General features: G+C 51.1%; 6 protein-coding genes across 6 annotated transcripts; 3 read left to right on the top strand and 3 right to left on the bottom strand.

The window, feature by feature from the left end:
- Positions 1 to 316: 316 nt before the first annotated feature.
- N0V89_005514 (uncharacterized protein) lies at positions 317 to 1,443 on the bottom strand (the record flags this gene model as incomplete). Its single annotated transcript, XM_056214291.1, has 2 exons — positions 317 to 997; positions 1,393 to 1,443. The coding sequence occupies 2 exons, from the start codon at positions 1,441 to 1,443 to the stop codon at positions 317 to 319; spliced, it is 732 nt and encodes a 243-aa protein (XP_056071558.1).
- Positions 1,444 to 2,683: 1,240 nt separating this feature from the next.
- Positions 2,684 to 3,769, top strand: N0V89_005513 (uncharacterized protein; the record flags this gene model as incomplete). The annotated part of the gene is made up of 2 exons (XM_056214290.1): positions 2,684 to 3,193; positions 3,257 to 3,769. The coding sequence occupies 2 exons, from the start codon at positions 2,684 to 2,686 to the stop codon at positions 3,767 to 3,769; spliced, it is 1,023 nt and encodes a 340-aa protein (XP_056071557.1).
- Positions 3,770 to 3,898: 129 nt separating this feature from the next.
- Positions 3,899 to 7,292, bottom strand: SEC8 (exocyst subunit; the record flags this gene model as incomplete). The annotated part of the gene is made up of 3 exons (XM_056214289.1): positions 3,899 to 4,529; positions 4,588 to 5,711; positions 5,760 to 7,292. 3 exons carry the CDS (start codon positions 7,290 to 7,292, stop codon positions 3,899 to 3,901), a joined length of 3,288 nt encoding a protein of 1,095 aa, XP_056071556.1.
- Positions 7,293 to 7,799: 507 nt separating this feature from the next.
- CTR9 (protein required for normal CLN1 and CLN2 G1 cyclin expression) lies at positions 7,800 to 11,462 on the top strand (the record flags this gene model as incomplete). Its single annotated transcript, XM_056214288.1, has 3 exons — positions 7,800 to 8,184; positions 8,241 to 10,297; positions 10,344 to 11,462. 3 exons carry the CDS (start codon positions 7,800 to 7,802, stop codon positions 11,460 to 11,462), a joined length of 3,561 nt encoding a protein of 1,186 aa, XP_056071555.1.
- Positions 11,463 to 13,133: 1,671 nt separating this feature from the next.
- Positions 13,134 to 14,775, top strand: MUP1 (methionine permease; the record flags this gene model as incomplete). The annotated part of the gene is made up of 2 exons (XM_056214287.1): positions 13,134 to 14,323; positions 14,397 to 14,775. 2 exons carry the CDS (start codon positions 13,134 to 13,136, stop codon positions 14,773 to 14,775), a joined length of 1,569 nt encoding a protein of 522 aa, XP_056071554.1.
- A 797-nt stretch (positions 14,776 to 15,572) lies between these two features.
- On the bottom strand, positions 15,573 to 17,342 carry N0V89_005509 (uncharacterized protein; the record flags this gene model as incomplete). Its single annotated transcript, XM_056214286.1, has 1 exon — positions 15,573 to 17,342. One exon carries the CDS (start codon positions 17,340 to 17,342, stop codon positions 15,573 to 15,575), a length of 1,770 nt encoding a protein of 589 aa, XP_056071553.1.
- Between the last annotated feature and the right edge of the window lie 2,140 nt (positions 17,343 to 19,482).

The raw sequence follows: 19,482 nt of genomic DNA, 5'->3' as shown, positions 1-19,482 counted from the left end.
CCAGGGATCTAGTATCAAACGAGAGTTTAAGAGAGCAGTTAGAAGATCAGATCTGCGGCAGTCGGTGAGGGTTTTTCGTTCCATGTCTTTATGCCGACAACCGATCCGATGGTTGCCCGTTCTAGTTAGTATGGGCAAATCTGGAGCTAAGCCGGAGATACGCGCGTGCATGAAGTTTATTTGAAAGGTAGGAGGTCAATTTCATAGTACGTATTGGCTACACTTGTTCGAAACTTAATGTTGAAAGCAGCAGTGTAAGGAGATTATCCCGCCCTTCTTCTTTCGAGACATAATACAGCAAGGCAAAGTCCAGCCATTACTGAATCGCCACATTGCCTACACTGTCAAAGTGCTTATCGGTGTGCTTGTCAAAGTGCTTGTCGAAATGCTTGTTAAGGTGTTTGTTAAAGTGCTTATCAGCGTGTTTGTTGAAGTGATTATTGAAGTGATTGTTGAAGTGGTTGTTGATGTGGTTGTCGATATGGTAGTCGATGTACTTGTCGAGGTGGTTGTCGGTGTGGTAGTCGATGTACTTGTCGGTGTGGTAGTCGATGTACTTGTCGGTGTGGTAGTCGATGTACTTATCGGTGTGGTTGTCGATGTACTTGTCGAGGTGGTAGTCAATGTACTTGTCGAGGTGGTAGTCGATGTACTTGTCGGTGTGGTTGTCGATATACTTGTCGATGTGCTTGTCGACGTGCTTGTTGGTGTGGTAGTCGGTGTGCTTGTCGATGTGCTTGTCGATGTGCTTGTCGATGTGCTTGTCGATGTGCTTGTCGATGTGCTTGTCGATGTGCTTGTCGATGTGCTTGTCGATGTACTTGTCGGTATGGTTGTCGGTGTGCTTGTCGGTGTGCTTGTCGAGGTGGATGGGCGAACAGTGATAGTTGTCGTAGCCTTCACCGTCGAAGTGGAGGTAGGGGTCATCGGCTCCGGTGTCGAGACACTTTCGGGAACACTGGAGATGCGGGTTGTCGTATACGTTGAAGTCGACACACTGCCAGCTACACTGAGGGTCGTTGTTTGCGTAGTATCAGGGGCGGTCGAAGTCGTCGTTGAGACAATGCTGCTGGTAGAAATGCTTCCAGCCACGCTAGTAGTACTTCTTGGGATCAGCGCTGGTTTGACGAACATAAAAGCGTACAGTTAGACGTGACATGCAAGCGAGTATGCGGTGTTATAGCTGCCAGACAAGGCCAGAAGATAGACTCGGGACTGCACGAACCTTGTCAATGTGTAAAAGGATGACTGACGCTTATCGTGCTGTGGCGACTCCGCCGCTGCCGTCGGTGCTGATAGCACAGATGCACTCTACTTTGTCAGTACTTCAGCCACTATTTTTCCGCAAAACCTGATCGATCACGTCTCAGAGTACAGAGGGTCATAACTCACCCACGTTGACAAAGCAACGAGTGCTGTGAGCCAGCTGGCGCGGCTGATCATCTTGTCCGTTTTTTTTTTGCACTCCTTCTGGTGACTACAAGCACAAAAGCGAGCGAGATCTATCAGGTTGTAATGTGAACGCGTGTGGGAAACAAGACAGACGAGTCTAGCAAGAGATGCTTAGGAAGAAGCACATTAAAATAAGTCGATCGAACAGAAGGGCAAAGACTTGCTCGTGTTAATGTTGAAGGCACTAGAAGACGAAGGATGGACAGCGATCCATGGGCTTCGACATAGTGAACCAAGTCAAGAGTCTGGACTTTCAGTCGGCGCTTTGTCCAGTTGCATATTCGTACGGAAATTCGACTCGATTCATCATTTCTATAGTATTCGGAATCGACTCTATAAGCACGCAGTGTTTGTGGCTGTGAGCACCAGTGTAGCACTCGGTCCTTGTTCTCAATCAGCTGATGAACATATCCGTGATCTGCTTCTGTTCGGTTGTTCTGATTTAGTAAACAGCTGCTGTGTCTGCTTTGGGCCCCAGCACACCGGCGCGCTCCTGAGCCATCGGTAGTACGTGGTGAACGGGCTCTGCCGAAACTTGTGAGGACACCGAATTGTCAACATGACCAAGCGGGTACCAGAAAGAGGACATGTAGGGAAAGTAGACTTTTCCGCTTTGAATAGCTGAAACTGTTGTATAACTCATGTGTATGTCTAGAAGTGTAGACCACAAGCATGGCGCGTAGCAAAGTTGCAGCTCCAGAGGTTGGCCGCAGAAAAGCGAACGTAACTTGAAGGCGAGGAGTTTAATTTCGTGGAGCATAAAGGCGATTAACAATCCATTCGATAGTCCGGCGCTTCTTCAATTCGTGGCAAAGAAGGGGTGGGTTGTTGAGGCGCCGCCTGATCGTTTCAACGGGTGGGGTTGAGCAGCGTCAGCACTCAACGCCGGTTGTGCTTCTTGAGGGAATGGCGCCATATCCACTGAATATGGCAGAGAGCTTGATGGAAGCTTGTGCGGAGGTGTTGGAGAAGGACATCACGTGGAGGTAGGCAGCCCTGGAGCCCTCACTGAAGGAGACGTCGTGGCGATAAACACGCTAGCGTCCGCTTGAGCTGGCGGCTGGACGGCAAAGGGCTAGCGCATCCGCAAATCTCGACCGCTCCCATGTGCATTCTGCAGACAACAACGTTGTCAGATGAATCGCGGCAAAGGCAAAATATAGTGCAACTCTCATTGAAAGTCATAGCAGCGAGGTGTACGAAAGACCTATTCTCGCTCCATCACCACGCTATGACTCCAACGCTTCCCGCCTCACAGATTCATCTCCACAACTCATCTGCAACTCAAGCCAAACGCGCATATATTATCTACTTCATCACCGGTAATCCAGGACTCATTGAATACTACCGCACTTTTCTCACACACCTATATGGCCTCCTCACGCAAGATTCTCCTTATTCAACAGCATACCACGTATTCGGCCGAAGTCTTTCTGGCTTCCAGGCTTCTGCAGAGAAGGAAAGAGATGACCAGCCACCCGTCAGCTTGCAAGAGCAGATTACCAGATCTCAATTTGTACTTGAGGACCTTGTTCGCGATGTAAAAGAGAAGCATGGCTTGCGGGATGTCCGCGTAATACTAATGGGACACTCTGTGGGATCGTACATTTTGCTTGAGCTTCTCCGCAAGGTGAGAGAGAAAGCGAAGGTAGAGATAGAAGCTGTAAAGATAGCAGGTGGCGTGTGTCTCTTTCCGACGGTAACGCACATTGCGAAGAGCGACAGTGGGAGGAAGGCTACTGTACGTAGACGATTTAATCGTATCTCAATCTTGATATTAGGAAATCGAGCTAATAAAATCCAGCCACTCCTCACACTCCCCTCCTTCCCTCTGGTAGCCTCTCTTCTCGCCAAAGCCCTCACTTTCTTCATTCCCTTGTCAGCATTCACCTTCCTCGTCCGCACGGTCATGTCCTTTCCAGCAGACGCTGCCCACGTTACAGCATCCTTCGTCAAGTCCCCCCACGGCGTCCATCAAGCACTCCACATGGCGCGCGACGAAATGCGCGAGATCACTATCGACACGTGGGATGACGAGATATGGGGTCTCACCACGCCCACCGCGCATCCGCAACCGCGCCCCATCTTACGCTTCCTGTTCGCAAAGAAGGATCATTGGGTCGCGGCCGAGACGCGGGATGAGTTGATTAGGGCGCGAGGGAGTCAGGAAGAGGGAGAGGAGACTTGGAAGCCGATTATGGAGATCGATGAGGAGGAGGGGTGGGTGCATGGGTTCTGTATACGGCAAAGTGTGCCGGTTGCCAAGAGAGTGTTTGGATATGTGCAGGAAATCATACAGCGGGATTTGCAACAGTAACAGTGAGAGGTGGTGGAATCGTCAACATTGCAAGTTGGTACATGTACATAGATAGACTTCAAGATGATGCATTGTACGCTCAATACCCCTATGCGTTAGGCCCAAGCAGACTTATCAAACGCTCAATTACTAGTACATATACTCACTAATCTCCAACTCCTGTGCCTCGAGCTGCCTCTGCGCCTGCACACCCACCTCCCTCCTCTCATTCTTCAGCTTGTCCCCATAGCACAGCCTCAACAAATCCTTCACTACCTGTTCCGTAAACAAACCGTTCGGGACTCCGTACCCCTTCCCATGCTCCTTTGCCCTGGTAACAACAGCCTCAGGGCCTTCGGTGAACAGGTCGAAGTATAGAGCTGAGTATTGGAGATTCGCATCGCTCTCGATGTTCTTAAGGTTTTGCTGCAGGACTAGGATGTTGAGCTGCATCAGGCGACAACCGTCTTCGTTCATGGATTTGATGCGTTGGATGCACAAGTGTAGGAGGTATGTATCCGTGAACGGGGCAAGGCCGGCGATGATCTGTGTATATTGGGTCGGTGGGAGGTAGGTTGACATCTCGGCCTCGTAGGTGGTGAGGGTGGTTGTGAGGGTTTGGATGGCGGGGTCGGGGTCTGACAGGGGCGAGTCGAGGCTGTAGGAAGGTTGTATGGTGGAGAAGAGGGAGTGCATGGTTGTGAGACGGAGGTTGACGTGTAGCACGCGGTGGATGAGGGTGGCGAGTTTGCGGTAGGTGTCTACGACCATATCTAGTTGGCTAGTAATGCAGTGTTAGTGATGGAATAGGATCAAGTGAGATGGGAATGGAAACTAACCCAGCGGTTTCTTGATTGAGCGGCAAATAGACCGCGGTACCCTCTGTTCTTGATTCAGCGATGAACGTCCATCGTCTGTTATGGCGTTGACCACTGATCTGCGGCTTTGACGAATCTGTGGCACGATTGCTAATGTGTCGTAGTTGAGATACCTTGGTCGCAAGCCATTTCATGCTGGTGTATAACAGGCATAGAGTTTGAATCGTCTTCTTCTCTAGGATGATATCTTGTTGATCGAGTGGAGACTCTTCAGTTGCAGCGATGATCAACTTGGTTTCCGTATTGGTAAGCTCAGCTTTCGTGTCGGCATCTGCTTCGAAAAGCTGACCAATAACCTCTCCTATCTCGCCTTCGAACTCGGCATAAGCTGCAGACGCCTTCAGCAGCTCATTCGCTGGTCCTTTTGGTTGACCTCTGGCCATCATAGCTTTGAAGTTGCCGACACATTTGTCACCATAGGTTCTCATTTGCGTTATAATAAGTTGCGAGAAGGCCTGGTCGTGGGGAAGGTTATCAAGCATCTTACAGAAAGCTGTAATCAGGTTGAAAAATTTGACTGTTCCCCGGAAGATGGGCTTCTTGGAGCATTGCGACCATTGCGGATCCTCTTGGAAAGCGTCTAGCTCTACGAAAGTCTTGTCTGATAACTCATTGAGCGTGTCGTCCAACTGAGGGAGAAATACATTAACGAGAAAGTCGTCAAGAAATGAGTGTAGAGTACTTATGACGATGTCTGAGCCTGATGGTACAACTTCCTTCAAGCGGTTCAAGAAGTCAAGGGAAGGCGGTAAGAGAATGCCCATGTTGAACACACTCGGTTGGACTAGCAGCTTATGTCCTGTGGCACTACCATCAAGGCTGGAGCTGGCGTTGTTGGACACATCTTCTGGTTGCTTCGAGTCAGAGACGAGACCAGGCACCGAAGATTTTAGGATAAACTCGAGATTATCGCGCTCCTCCGCAAGCTCCGTTGATTTTGTGTCCATGTCTGAGAGCTTAAACATCCGCTTGTTCCTGTCGCGTGGTGCGCGAGAATACGCGCTTCCACTGGCGGCCTTGCCTTGTCCACGGCCACCGCCAAAGTCACCGTCCGTGGCGAGGTAGTCATGAAGCAGAGATCGAATCTACCAAGAAATTAGTGACTGCTCGGAATAGCGCTGCATATCACTTGCCTCATTCTGGAACAACTTCCATAATTCTTTGAATCCACGCGTAAGCGGCGTGCTATTAGAATCCCGGATGCCGTCCCTGCGAACAATGCCAGTGACTATGTCGTACACAACTCGGTGACTCTCAGCGATGGCTTCGAACCGTGCATACAGGGTCCAAAGTAGGTCATTGAGAACACCTGCGCGTAGTTCGTCACTTTCAGCGGCGACGGTGCGCTTTTCTTCCTTCCTCGCAGCATACGCACGTATTATGCTAGGATGGCGCTGCGCAACTTCATTATTAGACTTCTCAACCACCCTGTACAGCTCAACTGGAAGCCGCTCATGTATTGTGTCTACTGCAATGTCGAGACGGTTCATCTTGTTGAGCGATTCTACGATAAGCCGAACATACTCGAAGGTATCGGCTTCTGGGTTACGTTGCGAATCATCAACCATTGGTTCGGATGTATCCAGGTCAGACAGGAACTCGTAGAGTCTCCGCGCACGTGCATGTCCCTGGCCACGTTCCGCCCCGTCACCTTTGGGCTGATTCTGGGCGTACACCTTCCATCTGTCCTCGCAATATGGCGATTTTAGGTACAAATGATTGTGAAGTTCTTCCAGAAGGATATCAGTCAGTGAGTGTTCCTGGTTGCTTAGGTATGTGCGAAGTTCGCTGAGAGCGCCAATCTTTTCCATCTCGGATTTTCGAATCATCCGCAGGGCGTCTTGCAGAATGTCGACAGCTGTCAGAAAACGTTTCTCAGAAATGCGGGCCTCCAGCTTATCGGGGACGAGCTGCAGTTGTTCGATGATGTTCAGCACTTGAATCATCTCGTCGTAGTTCTGCGAGGAAGTTGCAAACTCTTTCAGCTCCGGTTTAGTTGTTGATAGATGTGATTTCGCTTGCGTTAAAGATTCTTTGAGTGTCCTTACACGCACCTGAGAAGACTGCAAGCTGGACTGAATCTTGTGGAAAGTACCGATAGAGCTGTTAAAGCCTTGGTGGTGCTCGTTGACTATGGCTTTGAGAGCGCGTTGCATGTCCTGGTGGGTCTGCTGGAAGCTGCGATACTGCCCCGCTAGTCCCAGCGAGCTGGAGTCCATGAGCTTCAACGCAACCTCAACGGGCACGCAGTTCTCCGACGTCATGAATTCCCAATTTTGTTTGATGTATTTGAGCACCTCCTCCATCTGCTGGCTTCCTGGGCCATAGTTGCTCCCCGGACCACCTGCGCCTGCGCTTCGCGGTCTTCCCTCGCCGCTTCTCCTATTTGCTCGCGAACGCTCGAGACTGGTGGGCCGTTGCACCTGGGGAGCTTCCTCATCTTCCTGCGAGAAGCCTCCATAGCCACCATAACCACCTGGTCGGCGACGCCTCTCCCCGCTTGGTCTCTCTGCACTAGGTCTGGGTCTGTCAGCGCTGGGCCGCCTGGAGTAGTCGTCTTCTGCAGCTCCAAAACCGCCGTATCCACCTTCGCGGGAGCCGTAGCCATTGGTGTAACCTCCAGACCCGTTCGTTCGCGAGCGGAAGCCGCCCGGCTCGCGCGACATGGCGCCTCTATATGTCGTATACGGTTTCAACAGTAGGCTTATATCTCATCGCGTGTGGAAGGTCTCGTGCGCGTCGCTATCGGAGCATGGTAGGTTGCACTAGCGGGGAGCTGGGGTAGGTGGACGGCAGGCGCAAATCGAATGCAGCAGGTACACTCTACTTTATGCAATGATAGATGGTGGATCTGGGAGTTTGGTAATGTCAAAAAGTCTTTCGATCGGAGCTATTGTGGTCTGGCTTGGTTGCTGTACTCGACGTACGTACCACTTGTCGCATTGCGGCTCCCGCACCTCCGCGTTGCCAAGACATACGTTTACTCGGCGCGCGTTTTTCCGTGCCGTTGTGAAGGTCATCGCTCTTTCACCTTTGTTGCGCCCATCGCCCACGTCGCAGCAGCCTCCCTGCTTTGCACATTAACCCTGCGCATTCTGGAGATGCTACGGTAGCCTGAACCACCCACGTCCTTTCAACCCAACCTCACGCGCCACGGAGCGCGACAGCCCAGCATGGCGGCTGTTCACAATGGCACCAACGGCGTGAACGGCGCGTCGTTTCCCCCCGCGCGTTTCTCAAAAGTTCCCGAGTCAATTTCCGTCCCAGTAGCCGACGAAGATGGCATCGCCGACATTGACCTCGAGCTGGGTGACATGATCGAGGATGATCCGACGGAGTTACTCACCCTGCTCGAGACGGAGCGCAGCGCCAAAACTACCTGGGTCACCGTCGCCATAGCATACGCCAAACACAAGAAGCTGGATGTGGCGATAGAGGTGCTCGCAAAAGCCATCAGCGTCTTCGCCCATGCGCGCAGCGACGAGAAGCTCAGCATCCTCAATGCGACTTGCTGGTTGTACCTTCTTAAATGTCGCGAAGCTCCGCGTGTTAACAGTGGTGCGTGGCTGTTCATGCTATAATAATACTCAAAGGAAGAAGACTGACAATTGCAGACAATGATCCCGAAGTCAAGACCAAGGACCACTACCTCCAGGCGGCCACCGGTGTCATCAACGAAGCGTCACGCATCAGCCCCTCGTACCCACCGCTCTTTCTCGCGCGAGGTGTCCTCTATCTCCTTCGCGCTTCCATGGCGAAGCAGAGCGCTTCCAATGCTGCTGGACCAAATGCTGTCAACACTGAGCGCATGGACACGCTGAAGCAGGCTGTTAAGTGTTTCGAAGATGCCATTCGGGCGTCAGGCGGCAAAAATCTCATGGCTAAGATGGGCAAAGCGCGCGTAAGCTATTCCATGGGCAAATACGCCGAGGCTCTGAAGGCATACCAGAGCATCCTGGAAAGCTCGCCTGGTCTCATCGATCCAGATCCGCGCATTGGTATCGGCTGCTGTTTCTGGCAGCTTGGCTTCAAGGACGACGCTGCTACCGCATGGCAAAGGTCGCTCGATCTAAACCCACAATCCAAGATCGCTCTGACGCTGCTCGGTCTCCACACCTTGAACAAGACGTCCACTCTTCCAGCCACAGATCCCTCTTTTGCCAGCCTGACGAAGAAGTCCATTACCGATTACATTGTCCCTTCAGTCAAGTTGGACAACAAATATCCTCTCACATGCGCCACTCTCAGCAAATGGTACAACATCACTAAGGACATGGCCAAGGTGGAAACACTCTCTCGTCGGGCCATCGAGCTCACGGACGTTAATGCCATAGCAAGTGACGGCTGGTACCAACTCGCAAGGAAAGAGCACCAGCTTGGGGATACAAACAAGGCCATGGACTACTATCAAAGGGCGGACCTTGCCCGTGGTGGTGACAATGCCGGATACACCCCAGCCAAATTCGGCTCTGCACAATTGAGGGTTCTGAAACATGACTACGATGGAGCTAAGTTTCGTTTGGAGAAGATACTGCAACAACAAGCGCCGGCTGTGGAGGCGCAAACCCTCCTAGGCACCCTTTATGCCGAAGATGTCTTTTCTGGTCAAGCAGGGAAAGAAGACAAGTCGGCTGCACTAAAAAAGGCGTTAAAATATCTTGAAGATGTCCAAAAGGCATGGAAGGACCCGAAGAGGAAGCTGACGCCCGATCCATCAGTATTGCTCAACCTCGCCAGGTTATACGAGACCGAGCACCCTGAGAAAAGTCTTAAGTGTCTCGAGGAAGTCGAGCAGATTGAGCTGAATGGTATTCCGGAAGACGACTATCCAGATGTCGAAGACGAAGCGGACCTCAAGAATGCGCTTCGCGAACTTTTACCACCTCAGCTGCTCAACAATATGGCATGTTTCCACTACCAGGCGGAACGCTACCTGCGTGCGCGAGAACTCTTCCAGGCGGCACTCCAGGGTTGCGTGAAGGCTGCAGACCGCGACGAGAGTATTGATACCGATGCGCTCGTCACTTCCATAAGCTATAACTTGGGCCGGACATACGAGGCTGAGGGTTTGCTGAACGAAGCTAAGGATGTCTTTGAGGGTCTTCAGAGGCGACACCCCAACTACATCGATGCTCAGATTCGCCTGGCATACATTGCCCTTCGACAACAACCTACGGACGAAGGTCCAAAAGCTGTGAAGGAACTCGTCAAGGGTAATGAGGATAACCTTGAAGTCCGTGCCTTGTACGGCTGGTATGCGAATAAGTCAAAGAAGCGGGGTGTAGCTTTCGCTGAAGACCAAGAACAACGGCATTACAAGCACACACTGCAGAAGTTCGACAAACACGACACATACTCCCTTACTGGTATGGGCAACATTCACCTCGCCATCGCTCGTGAAATGCGACGAGATACCGAGCAAGACAAGGAGAAGAAACGGAAAATGTACGAGCGAGCTGTTGAGTTCTTTAACAAAGTATTGGAGTTGGATCCAAAGAATGCATATGCGGCGCAAGGCATTGCTATCGCCATGGCGGAAGACAGAAAGGAGCATTCGACTAGCCTTCAGATCTTCACCAAGGTCAAGGACACCCTCAAAGACTTCAATGTGTACATGAACCTAGGGCACACGTACGGCGAGCTGAAACAATACGCTCGTGCAATTGAAAACGTAAGTTGAAGACCATGCTCGCCAACGATTTACTGACATGTTACAGTATGAGATAGCACTAGCCAAAAAACCACATGATTTGAACATCATAGCATGCCTTGGTCGTGTCTGGTTTGTACGAGGAAAGGGCGATCAGAGCCTAGCCCACATGAAGACCGCTTTGGAATACTCACAGCAGGCTCTTAAACTCGCACCCAATCAAAATCACCTGCAGTTCAACGTAGCCTTCGTGCAATTCCAGATTGCACAGCTCGTCTACAACCTGAAAGATACCACACGCACACTCGTCGATGTCGAAGAAGCACAGGCGGGTCTAGACGACGCAATCAGGATGTTCGAAGTCGTCGCAAACTCCGAGAGCCCGCCATACCCCAAGGACGATATCATTCAGCGTGCAAACATGGGTCGCAATACCATGGCCAAGCAACTCCAGCGTAGCCACGACAAGCAAGCCGAGTACGAAAAGGAGAACGCAGACAAGCTCCAACAAGCACGCGAGGCTCGCGAAACTGAGATCAAGAAGCGCGAGGACGAGAAGCGTAAGGCTGCCGAGGAGCAAGCAGAGCGCGCGCGCAAGATCTTGGAGGAGCGACAGAAACTCGAGGAGCGTGATAGGGAGTACATGGAACGCCGTGTCGAGGACGACCGGAGACGCCAAGAGCTTATCGACGACAGCGAGATGCGCAAGAGCGAGCGGAGAGCGAAAGGCAAGGGCGGAAAGAGGAAGAAGAAGGGCGCTGATGACTCGGAGACAGAGGCTGGTGGCTCGGACTCAGATGCTAGTGCGAAGCCTCGCAGGCGCAGGAACAAGAGCGCTGGTGCTTCCGGAAGTGACGGTCTCTCTGATGAGGAACGGCCTCGCACTAAGAAAAGGAAGTTGGCGAGAAAGAATGAGCCGGTGGGCAAGTACAAGTCTGCCGAATTTGTCGACGACGATAGCGATGAAGACATTCCGGATGCGCCTGCTCAGGCGGACGGTGATGTAGATGCTGAACCGGACAGGGCTGCGAGTGAGAGTGGAGACGAGGATGTCTCTGCACCGCGGCCCAGTGGGCGCAAGCGCGTTGTCGATGAAGACGAAGATGAAGATGAAGATGTAGCGGTGCCAAACACGAACGGTGATAGCGCAATTGTGGCGGATGCGGACGACGACGAAGACGAGTAGAGTAGCATTTCTGTAATTTTTTGTATTGGGGCTGCTATGGTCATAGCTTCACGTGGGGAATTTACACTGCATTAGCGTTGAGGCGTTTGATATGGGGCGGTTCGATATGGATTATTTGTATACCAAGATTTCAGACAGAAATGGGAGACTGTAGAGTATAGTATCGTACAGTATAGTTGGAGAATCTATATTTTGCGGTATCATGCTGGTTTGTGTGATGGTGTTGAGCTGATATGTGAGCGGCGAAATTCACTGATGGTTTAGTTCGATACCGAGTGAAGGAGGTACGCTAGGATATCGAACCAAGGCGTGAACGCTGTGACGGAACGCCTCCAGGAAGTGGAGAACCCAAAATAGCTGAAACTGATCGTTTACTTATTGTGATTATCAGTACAACAGATCATCTTTCGTGTACCTTTGGCCATATGATGGATCGCGTTGAACCTCAGGGTCATTCGGAATGGCTCAATATGGGTTCTGTATCACACGCTCTTTCTGCAACAGCCTCCTGCCGCAGCCGAGACATGGCTCTTCGCAGTTTAATAAAGACTATAGACAGCTCAAGTAAAAGTTAGCTTAAGCCTTCAAGATCTCCGTCAGTGGAAGTCCTGCATTGCTTCACACATTTCTCAGTGGCGTTCTCGGAGATTGATTATGCAATGATGGCGAACAACCGGCAAGCAGGGAACTAAGCTCGCTAAGCGGTGAAGATACCACACACATAAGACAGATGGTATGGCTATGTGAGAGTGCATCAAAACGTCCAGGAGCCTGGTAACGGTCGTCTCCATGTGCATGCATATCATTCCACACTACGCCCACGCATGTGCTAGTATACAGTACCATCAATGGCAGAAGATCGTGGCTAGGCTAGAATCAACAAGGATTTCGCTGCGCCCTTCGAAGATCAACACTTTGTTCGGCTCACACAATCTTCGACACACATACTGTAAGAAATCTCACAAGCGAAAGGACTTTTCAAGTCGCATCGGGAGATTCAAATCTGACTGCTTTTATAAATCAAGGTAAAATAGCTGCGATTCCAAGGTGTAGATGAAAGTGACTGGACCAAGACAGCGTGGTTGCAGGAGTAAGGGAATTGGCGCACCGCCGCCATGCAGAATCGCCAGACTGTAATCGCGGCATCCAGACGAGTTCTAAATCTGTTCATGTCCCAGCAGTCCGTGTTCTTCATCGGCCCTCCCGAGGAATGTAATGTGACACTGTTCTGAAGGTCGACAGCTTCCTCGTTTGGCGTTTTCGTCTTTTGTAAAGGAGATGGCGCAAGGGCGCTAGCGGGAGTTCCATCCCGAAGCAGCTAGCCTCGCCAAAACACTATGGCCAAACATCGACCTCTGCGATCACGACATTAGCGCCCTGCCCGTTTCGAAAATCCGTCAGCACTCGACAAGGAAACTGTTGGGTAACAGCGTAGCAATTGCTACAAGCATATCATCGGCTTTCGTCGGTAGAGGGGTCTGTTGGTCCCGAAAACTTCGCCATTATGGCGTGGCCGTGCGAAACGACGTACGCGAGGTCTCAGCACTCTTGGGTGCCATTTCCGCTAATTTGAAAGCAACGCGAGGGAACTGCGTAAAAGGGTATCTCTGGACGGTCGCAATGGTCAGCGAAACGTCCCCTCTACTTGCGTCTGCGTCTACATCACCCGCCATGTCCAAGTTTTCCAAGCACGGTGGCTCGGCTGAGGCCACCTCGGACGATGTCAAAGGCCCCAATGCTCTTCAGGATGTCGACGAGGGCGCTCTATTTCAGGTCCGCCAGGCCAAGCGCCAGATTGGCGTCACCTCTGCGGTCTTCCTCATCTTCAACCGCATGATCGGAACGGGTATCTTTGCGACACCTAGCGCCATCTTCTCATTATCCGGCAGTGTTGGTCTGTCCCTCTTCATCTGGGTTGCCGGTATGTTGATTGCAGCGGCTGGTATGGCTGTCTACCTTGAATTTGGAACAGCGATACCAAGAAATGGTGGCGAGAAGAACTATCTGGAGTACGTCTACCGCAAGCCTCGGTTTTTGGCAACCGGACTGTACAGTGGCTATGTGGTCCTACTTGGCTGGGCGGGTTCCAATTCGGTAGTCTTTGGAGAATACATTTTACATGCCGCCAACGTCGAGGTCAATAGGTGGAACCAGCGTGGTATCGGACTTGCTTGCATCACAACCGCATTCCTTATCCATGGTCTGGCCTTGAAATGGGGCCTAAGACTCCAGAATCTGCTCGGTATCATCAAGCTGGGGATCGTCCTTCTGATCGTTGTCTCTGGATGGGCCGCACTCGGTGGAGCTCTCAAAATCGACAAGCCGCACAACTTCGACTATGCCTTCAAGGGAACAACTGGAAGCGCGTACGGTGTCGTGACTGCGCTCTACAACGTAATCTGGAGTTACATCGGATACAGCAACGCGAACTACGCGCTGAGTGAGACCAAGAACCCTGTCCGAACACTGAAGATCGCGGCGCCGTTGGCCCTGGCATCTGTCGCCATCCTCTACATGCTCGTCAACATCGCATACTTCGCTGCTGTCCCTGCCGAGGAAATTATTTCTTCGAAGCGACTTGTTGCAGCGTCTCTCTTCCGCAATGTCCTCGGCCCCACGGCCGAGCGCGCTCTCTCGGTCTTCGTTGCTCTATCCGCTTTTGGTAATGTTTTGAGCGTAATCTTTTCCCAGGGTCGTCTCGTTCAGGAACTTGGCCGCGAAGGTATTCTTCCCTTCTCACGTCTTTGGGCTAGCAACAGACCGTTTAACGCCCCGCTTGCCGGCCTATTCGAGCACTGGCTCGTTTCCGTCATCATCATGCTAGCTCCGCCGCCAGGTGATGCGTACAATTTCATCCTCAAGTAAGTTCTCTCGCTACAACGCAGCAAGAAAAGTCTGGCTATACTCAAATGAAGCAATGCTAAAAACAACCAGCGTCATCTCTTACCCTCTCGCCATCGTGAACGTCTTCGTCGCTGGCGCCCTGATCCATCTTTACCTTCACAAGGCAGCCTGGCAGTGGAACCCTCCGATCAAAGCCACCCTCCCCGTTGCTGTGTTCTTCCTGCTAAGCAACATCTACCTGACGGTCGCGCCTTTCGTGCCGCCCTCTGACGGTAACAGCGTGTATGAGTCGCTACCGTACTACCTACACTGCGTTGTCGGTATTGGTATCATTGCGGCTGGAGGCGCGTATTGGGTCATTTGGGCAGTATTGATGCCTAATATTGGACACTATAGGCTTGAGAGGGAGGTTGTTGTGGACGATATTGATGGGTGGGAAAGACATGTATTTAGGCATGTGCTGAATTAGAAGGTGGTGGGAAATATTGAGACAGAGGTGATAATCCTAATCAATTGAAATGCCAATTGCATGATGGGGCTGTGCTACTCCTACCATTGACGATGACGCGCAGTGTCTGGGCAGTGTCCTAACGTGAGAAGCGCTTCCATGGTTGTTTCCATCCCGCATTCAACATTTCATACTGCGTTCCTTGCGCGTCCTGAGATTACGCGGTAATCCGGAAGAAGAAGTTAAGATATAGCAGTAGCTAGCGGAATCATCATGGAAGTGAAGAGGTAGTCCCCGATTGATGAGGTGCAGACGGCGACAAAATTAGCGAGACAATCTACCAGCCACTATCAAGGAACCAATACCCGTTTTTAGAAGCTAATGAGCTTCGCAAGCTCATACTCTGGAGCTGTAAAAATCCGTCCCTAGGACGTAATGAACGCTATGGTGAGAACCCAGAGGATTGCCCATATCAAAAAGAAACGGGTGTTGATTATTCAAGCGAGCTTTGCAACTATTTATGACCCATATATCAAGACTATTCATAGCAGCTGCAACCCCTGATATCGTGTCCAAATGTTCACGTCCGTAACGCTTGGTCACGATATGATTTTGTTTCATCGAAATTCTGGAGGGAATGAGAGGGTATAGATTGTTTCTTCGTCCCTGTCGCCTGCGAGCGGGCGCTTCGTGTTCGTCGTAGTGTTTCATCACTGTGAAAACATGATATGCATTGTGGTACTAGATAACATAGTGTACATTCCTGGGCAACTAATAGCGGGCCGCACTTCTGCATCTACCAAGAAAACTTGAGATTGCTAATCCGTATTCCCATGCTCAGCCAGCCATGTCTCAGTGCGTTTTAGCCCTTCCCTGGAGCTTTTGAGCGGCTTCTCAATCTCTTTTATCTCATTCTCGACCGCAGCAACGGCCACAGGTGCATCTTGAGGCACCGTTTCCGCAAAGTCGCGGACGCATTGAATATAGCGCTCGTAGTATTCAATAACCTCTCTCTGCGACGCAATCGAAGCGAGCGTGTCTCGCCGACCTAGAGACTTGATACCGGTAGCCTCCTGAAAAGTTCTACCGGGACACAGGCGCTCTGCTTCAGCCTTCGAGGCCGCGAAAGCCTGGTCGTAAACATCCAATTGCCGCTGAGCACGACGGTGTGAGGCCTCCATGCTTCGTATCTGGTCCGGGTTGTCCTTGAATTGATCAGCTAAGTTCACATGGTCAGTTCGCTTCACGCTCTCTTGTTTCCATTGTGTTTCGACTCTGAGCTTTTCCAACTGCCACAATGGCAGGTCCTCGTCTTTTTGACAGATACCATCTGGACACATGTCTTCGGCCTTTTTCTTCGCGTTCCTGAGATCCCTTTCGTTCCTTTCAGACCTCTCTTGTGCCTTCCAAAGCTTGAAGCGGGCCATCCATTCATCGTCTGGTGTTTGCGCTTCGGATATCTCCTTCTTGTGTTCTTCGACGTCACGGTCTGAGTGTTCCGACCAGCCCTCGTAGCACTTTACTTCCCTCAAGGGTCCCTCTGCATCGTAACGCGCTCTTTCGGTAGCATATGCGCGAGCCACATCTACCTCGAACTGATCACCGTTGAAATTATCTGGCCAGCCATTCTTTAGATACAATGGCTTGAGAACAGCCGGCTCCATCCAGCCACTGTTGTATTCACCTTGGCCCGGCAATTCCTTCAGTGCGCGATACAAGCTGTTGATGTCTCGTAGAACGTCGCCGGCTGGTCGGCTTCGAACGGGCTCTAAACTGTTGCGATTCTTGACCGCTGCGGCCTCCTGACGCTCCCACTCTTGTAGCTCTTCCACGTGTTCGAAGCCTTCGTCGTATTCGATAACTTCGGATTGATCTTCCACCATGGCATCACATTCTCGAGTTTCACCGAGGTCATCCTCATCGTCCCAAAACTCGCTGCTACCTTCTGAAGCACCGTCACTGAAGTCCATTAAGTCTTCGCCACTACTAGCGCCACTCCAATCGCTAGAGCCACTGTCGCCCCAATTGCTCTCCTCGTCTTTTGCGCCGTCGGATTCTCCATACCAACCCTTGCAATACGCCGGATCGGTAGTGTTCCCCTCGATCTGGTCAACTATCCAGATGCGATGTTCTCTTGCATCGTAGATGATTATGGGTGAATGATTACCGCAGTTCGACAATGGTGTGTACCACGGGTACATGTATTGGCCCTCTTCATCGTCGGAGCCGCCCTGAGGCGACAGATAGCGCGGGTCTCTGCCTCGCTGCACGTCTCGAATGCTTGTCTGGTTGAAGAAGGCGCCCCCTTGGAAAAAGTCCCGGGCGTCGGTTTCTATCTCGTCGATGTACGGCATGATGCTGTAAAGGTAGATGATGGCAGGGTCCAGACCGCATTTCTCGTACCCGGCAAGCGATTTATCATCGAGCTCGTGCGGTCCGAGATTCAGTGCGTTAGGATGGATATAGCGCATGTCTACGAGTGTCTTGTAGATGCTAGCTAGCTCATCGGCTACCTCGTGTAGGCGCTGTTTTTGCTCCGCGGACAAGCCATCAGCTGCGATCTTTGTGACGACCTTGACATCCTCCATGTTTGGTGATTTTGTTTTAGTTTTTCGTTGATGGATGCTAGAAAGGTAGGCTTGAGCAGGTTGTAGATTAAGTACCAGGCACTTAGGGGGAATGTCGGACGTTCCACGATACCTGAACAGGATTAGTGCCCGCCGAACAAGTTGCCACCAGGCAACCATGATGTCCTAAGCCTAAACAGTATACCTCGCGAGCGTGATGCCTACGGCTGTGTCACGATAACCCCTCGATACTGCTGGTCTTCTTGCCGACACTAAATCCGCAGACAAGGATGCGACACCATCAGCAAGGCTGCAGGGTAGGAACTCACCCGATGCCTATGTGAGGAAGACGCTGTGAATTGCAATGTCGACCACTCCATCGTTACTCATGGTCCATTGTACAGTCTCATCGTCTTAAGTCATAAGTGTCTTTGGCGGTTTCCCTCACTTGGTCTTTCGCGCGCCAACATTCTAACAAGCGCTTGGATAACTGCGTGGACATGCCATAGGCATTCCCTGGGAATTTACGCTACTAAGTTTGCAAACTCTCTCACCGCATCTATATCCCTGAAATTCACTTGATTGCCCACGACAGGTTTCAATTGTCCTTCTTCGACGCAAGTACGCAACGTGTCCAGATCTTCAGCTGTTGTGTCTACAAATAATAACTGTACTCAACGCTAAAACGCCTAGCGTACATTTTACGTCCTGAGTCTACGAGTTTTAGGCCCAAACATATGCACCATGGCAATTTGGGCTGTTCCACACGTTGCATGAAGTCTGAGTTCTGTAATTGGGTGCCGGATGACTGCGTAGATACCGACATGATAAGGCTCGTCGAAGGTACCATCAAGGGCAGGAATTGCATTGCTTGGCCAGTTGTGTGGAACAGGGAGTCCAGAGATCGATGCGCGACAGCTTCCAAGGGATCTTCGGTGATATAATCAATTACTGAGCACAATTCAGCACGCGCTGGCCTCGTGCAGAAAGAGCAAGCAGATCGCACTTTGATTCACCACGCCTTGACCGAGAAGCTCTGGTACTTTGCTGACTTTTGCAGTAGATACGGTCGTTATGGCCTTGCGGGCATGGAAAACGTTCTTGGCCAGCTGACATGCCATTGTCCCAGTTCCGCTCACTGCAAGATGTGTCAGCGCTACTCCTTTAGGGCTGTTGCATATGTAACTGACGGCAAGCTGGTATCAAGACTGTCTTTCCAGCCAAAGAGCCTCTATACTTTTGTAATGCTTTTAGGGCGGTCACAGCTGCTAACGGCAGGGCCGAAGCGTCCGAGACTGGTATAGAATTCGGCATAACGGCCACGTACTTGTCGGTACATTTGGCGTATTCTGCCCATAATCCTGAGAAATTATTAGCTTCTTTGTTCATCTTGAAATCGCTTCTGCGCATGCCTCGACTTGCTTCCGGCAAGTAGGTGTACACATGATCTCCGACTTGAATTCGCATCACACTGCTCCCTAAGGCTGTAACTTGGCCTGCGCAATCATATCCAATCTGGTATGGGAAACTATCTACTAGTGAATAGCTGCTACTATTGAGATCTTTTTCTAATCCACTTACGTCTCTTTGATTGCTATCTTAAAAACGCCAGCGGCCTTCTTCACGTCGATTGGATTAATGCTTGCAGCATGGAATTTACTAAAGCTGTCTCAGCCAGAAGTATGCGTCGGTGCTTAGCTCAAGAGGTACACCCGCACCTTTTTGCACATACAGTCGATAGGAAGACGTTCCTAAAGATCGAATCTACCACGCGGAAATAGGAGCTGTGAGGTTTTGCAGGCATGGAGTAGCGCTTAAACTGATCTGAGATTCTCCTACGAGCGGTGTCATGCCCCCAGCTCTTGATCTGGTTTGTGCGCAAGAAGCGCTGTTATACTAGAATGGATTCAAGGAACGTGTAGCTCATGGACTCGTGGATGGCAATTTGCTGTTGCTGAGTGCACGAGCAAGTTTTGAGTTCTGTGATGCATTGTCGCCACTGGATGATCGCTGAATGAAGTAATGACCCGAGACCTTGGGGTCTCCCAAGTTGTCACTATTCTTGCTATCACCGCAACGCCAAGATTGAAGGATACCTACCGCAAGACTGGTCGGACGAGCACATTGCGAGTGCACGTCAGTTCTCGATAGATTACCCACT

The sequence above is a fragment of the Didymosphaeria variabile genome (genome assembly GCF_027946475.1).
Source record: "Didymosphaeria variabile strain IMI 356815 chromosome Unknown scaffold_4, whole genome shotgun sequence".
Classification (NCBI taxonomy): Eukaryota; Fungi; Ascomycota; class Dothideomycetes; order Pleosporales; family Didymosphaeriaceae; genus Didymosphaeria; species Didymosphaeria variabile.
Note: the sequence above shows the minus strand (reverse complement) of the source record. Positions and strands in the feature narration are given on the sequence as shown.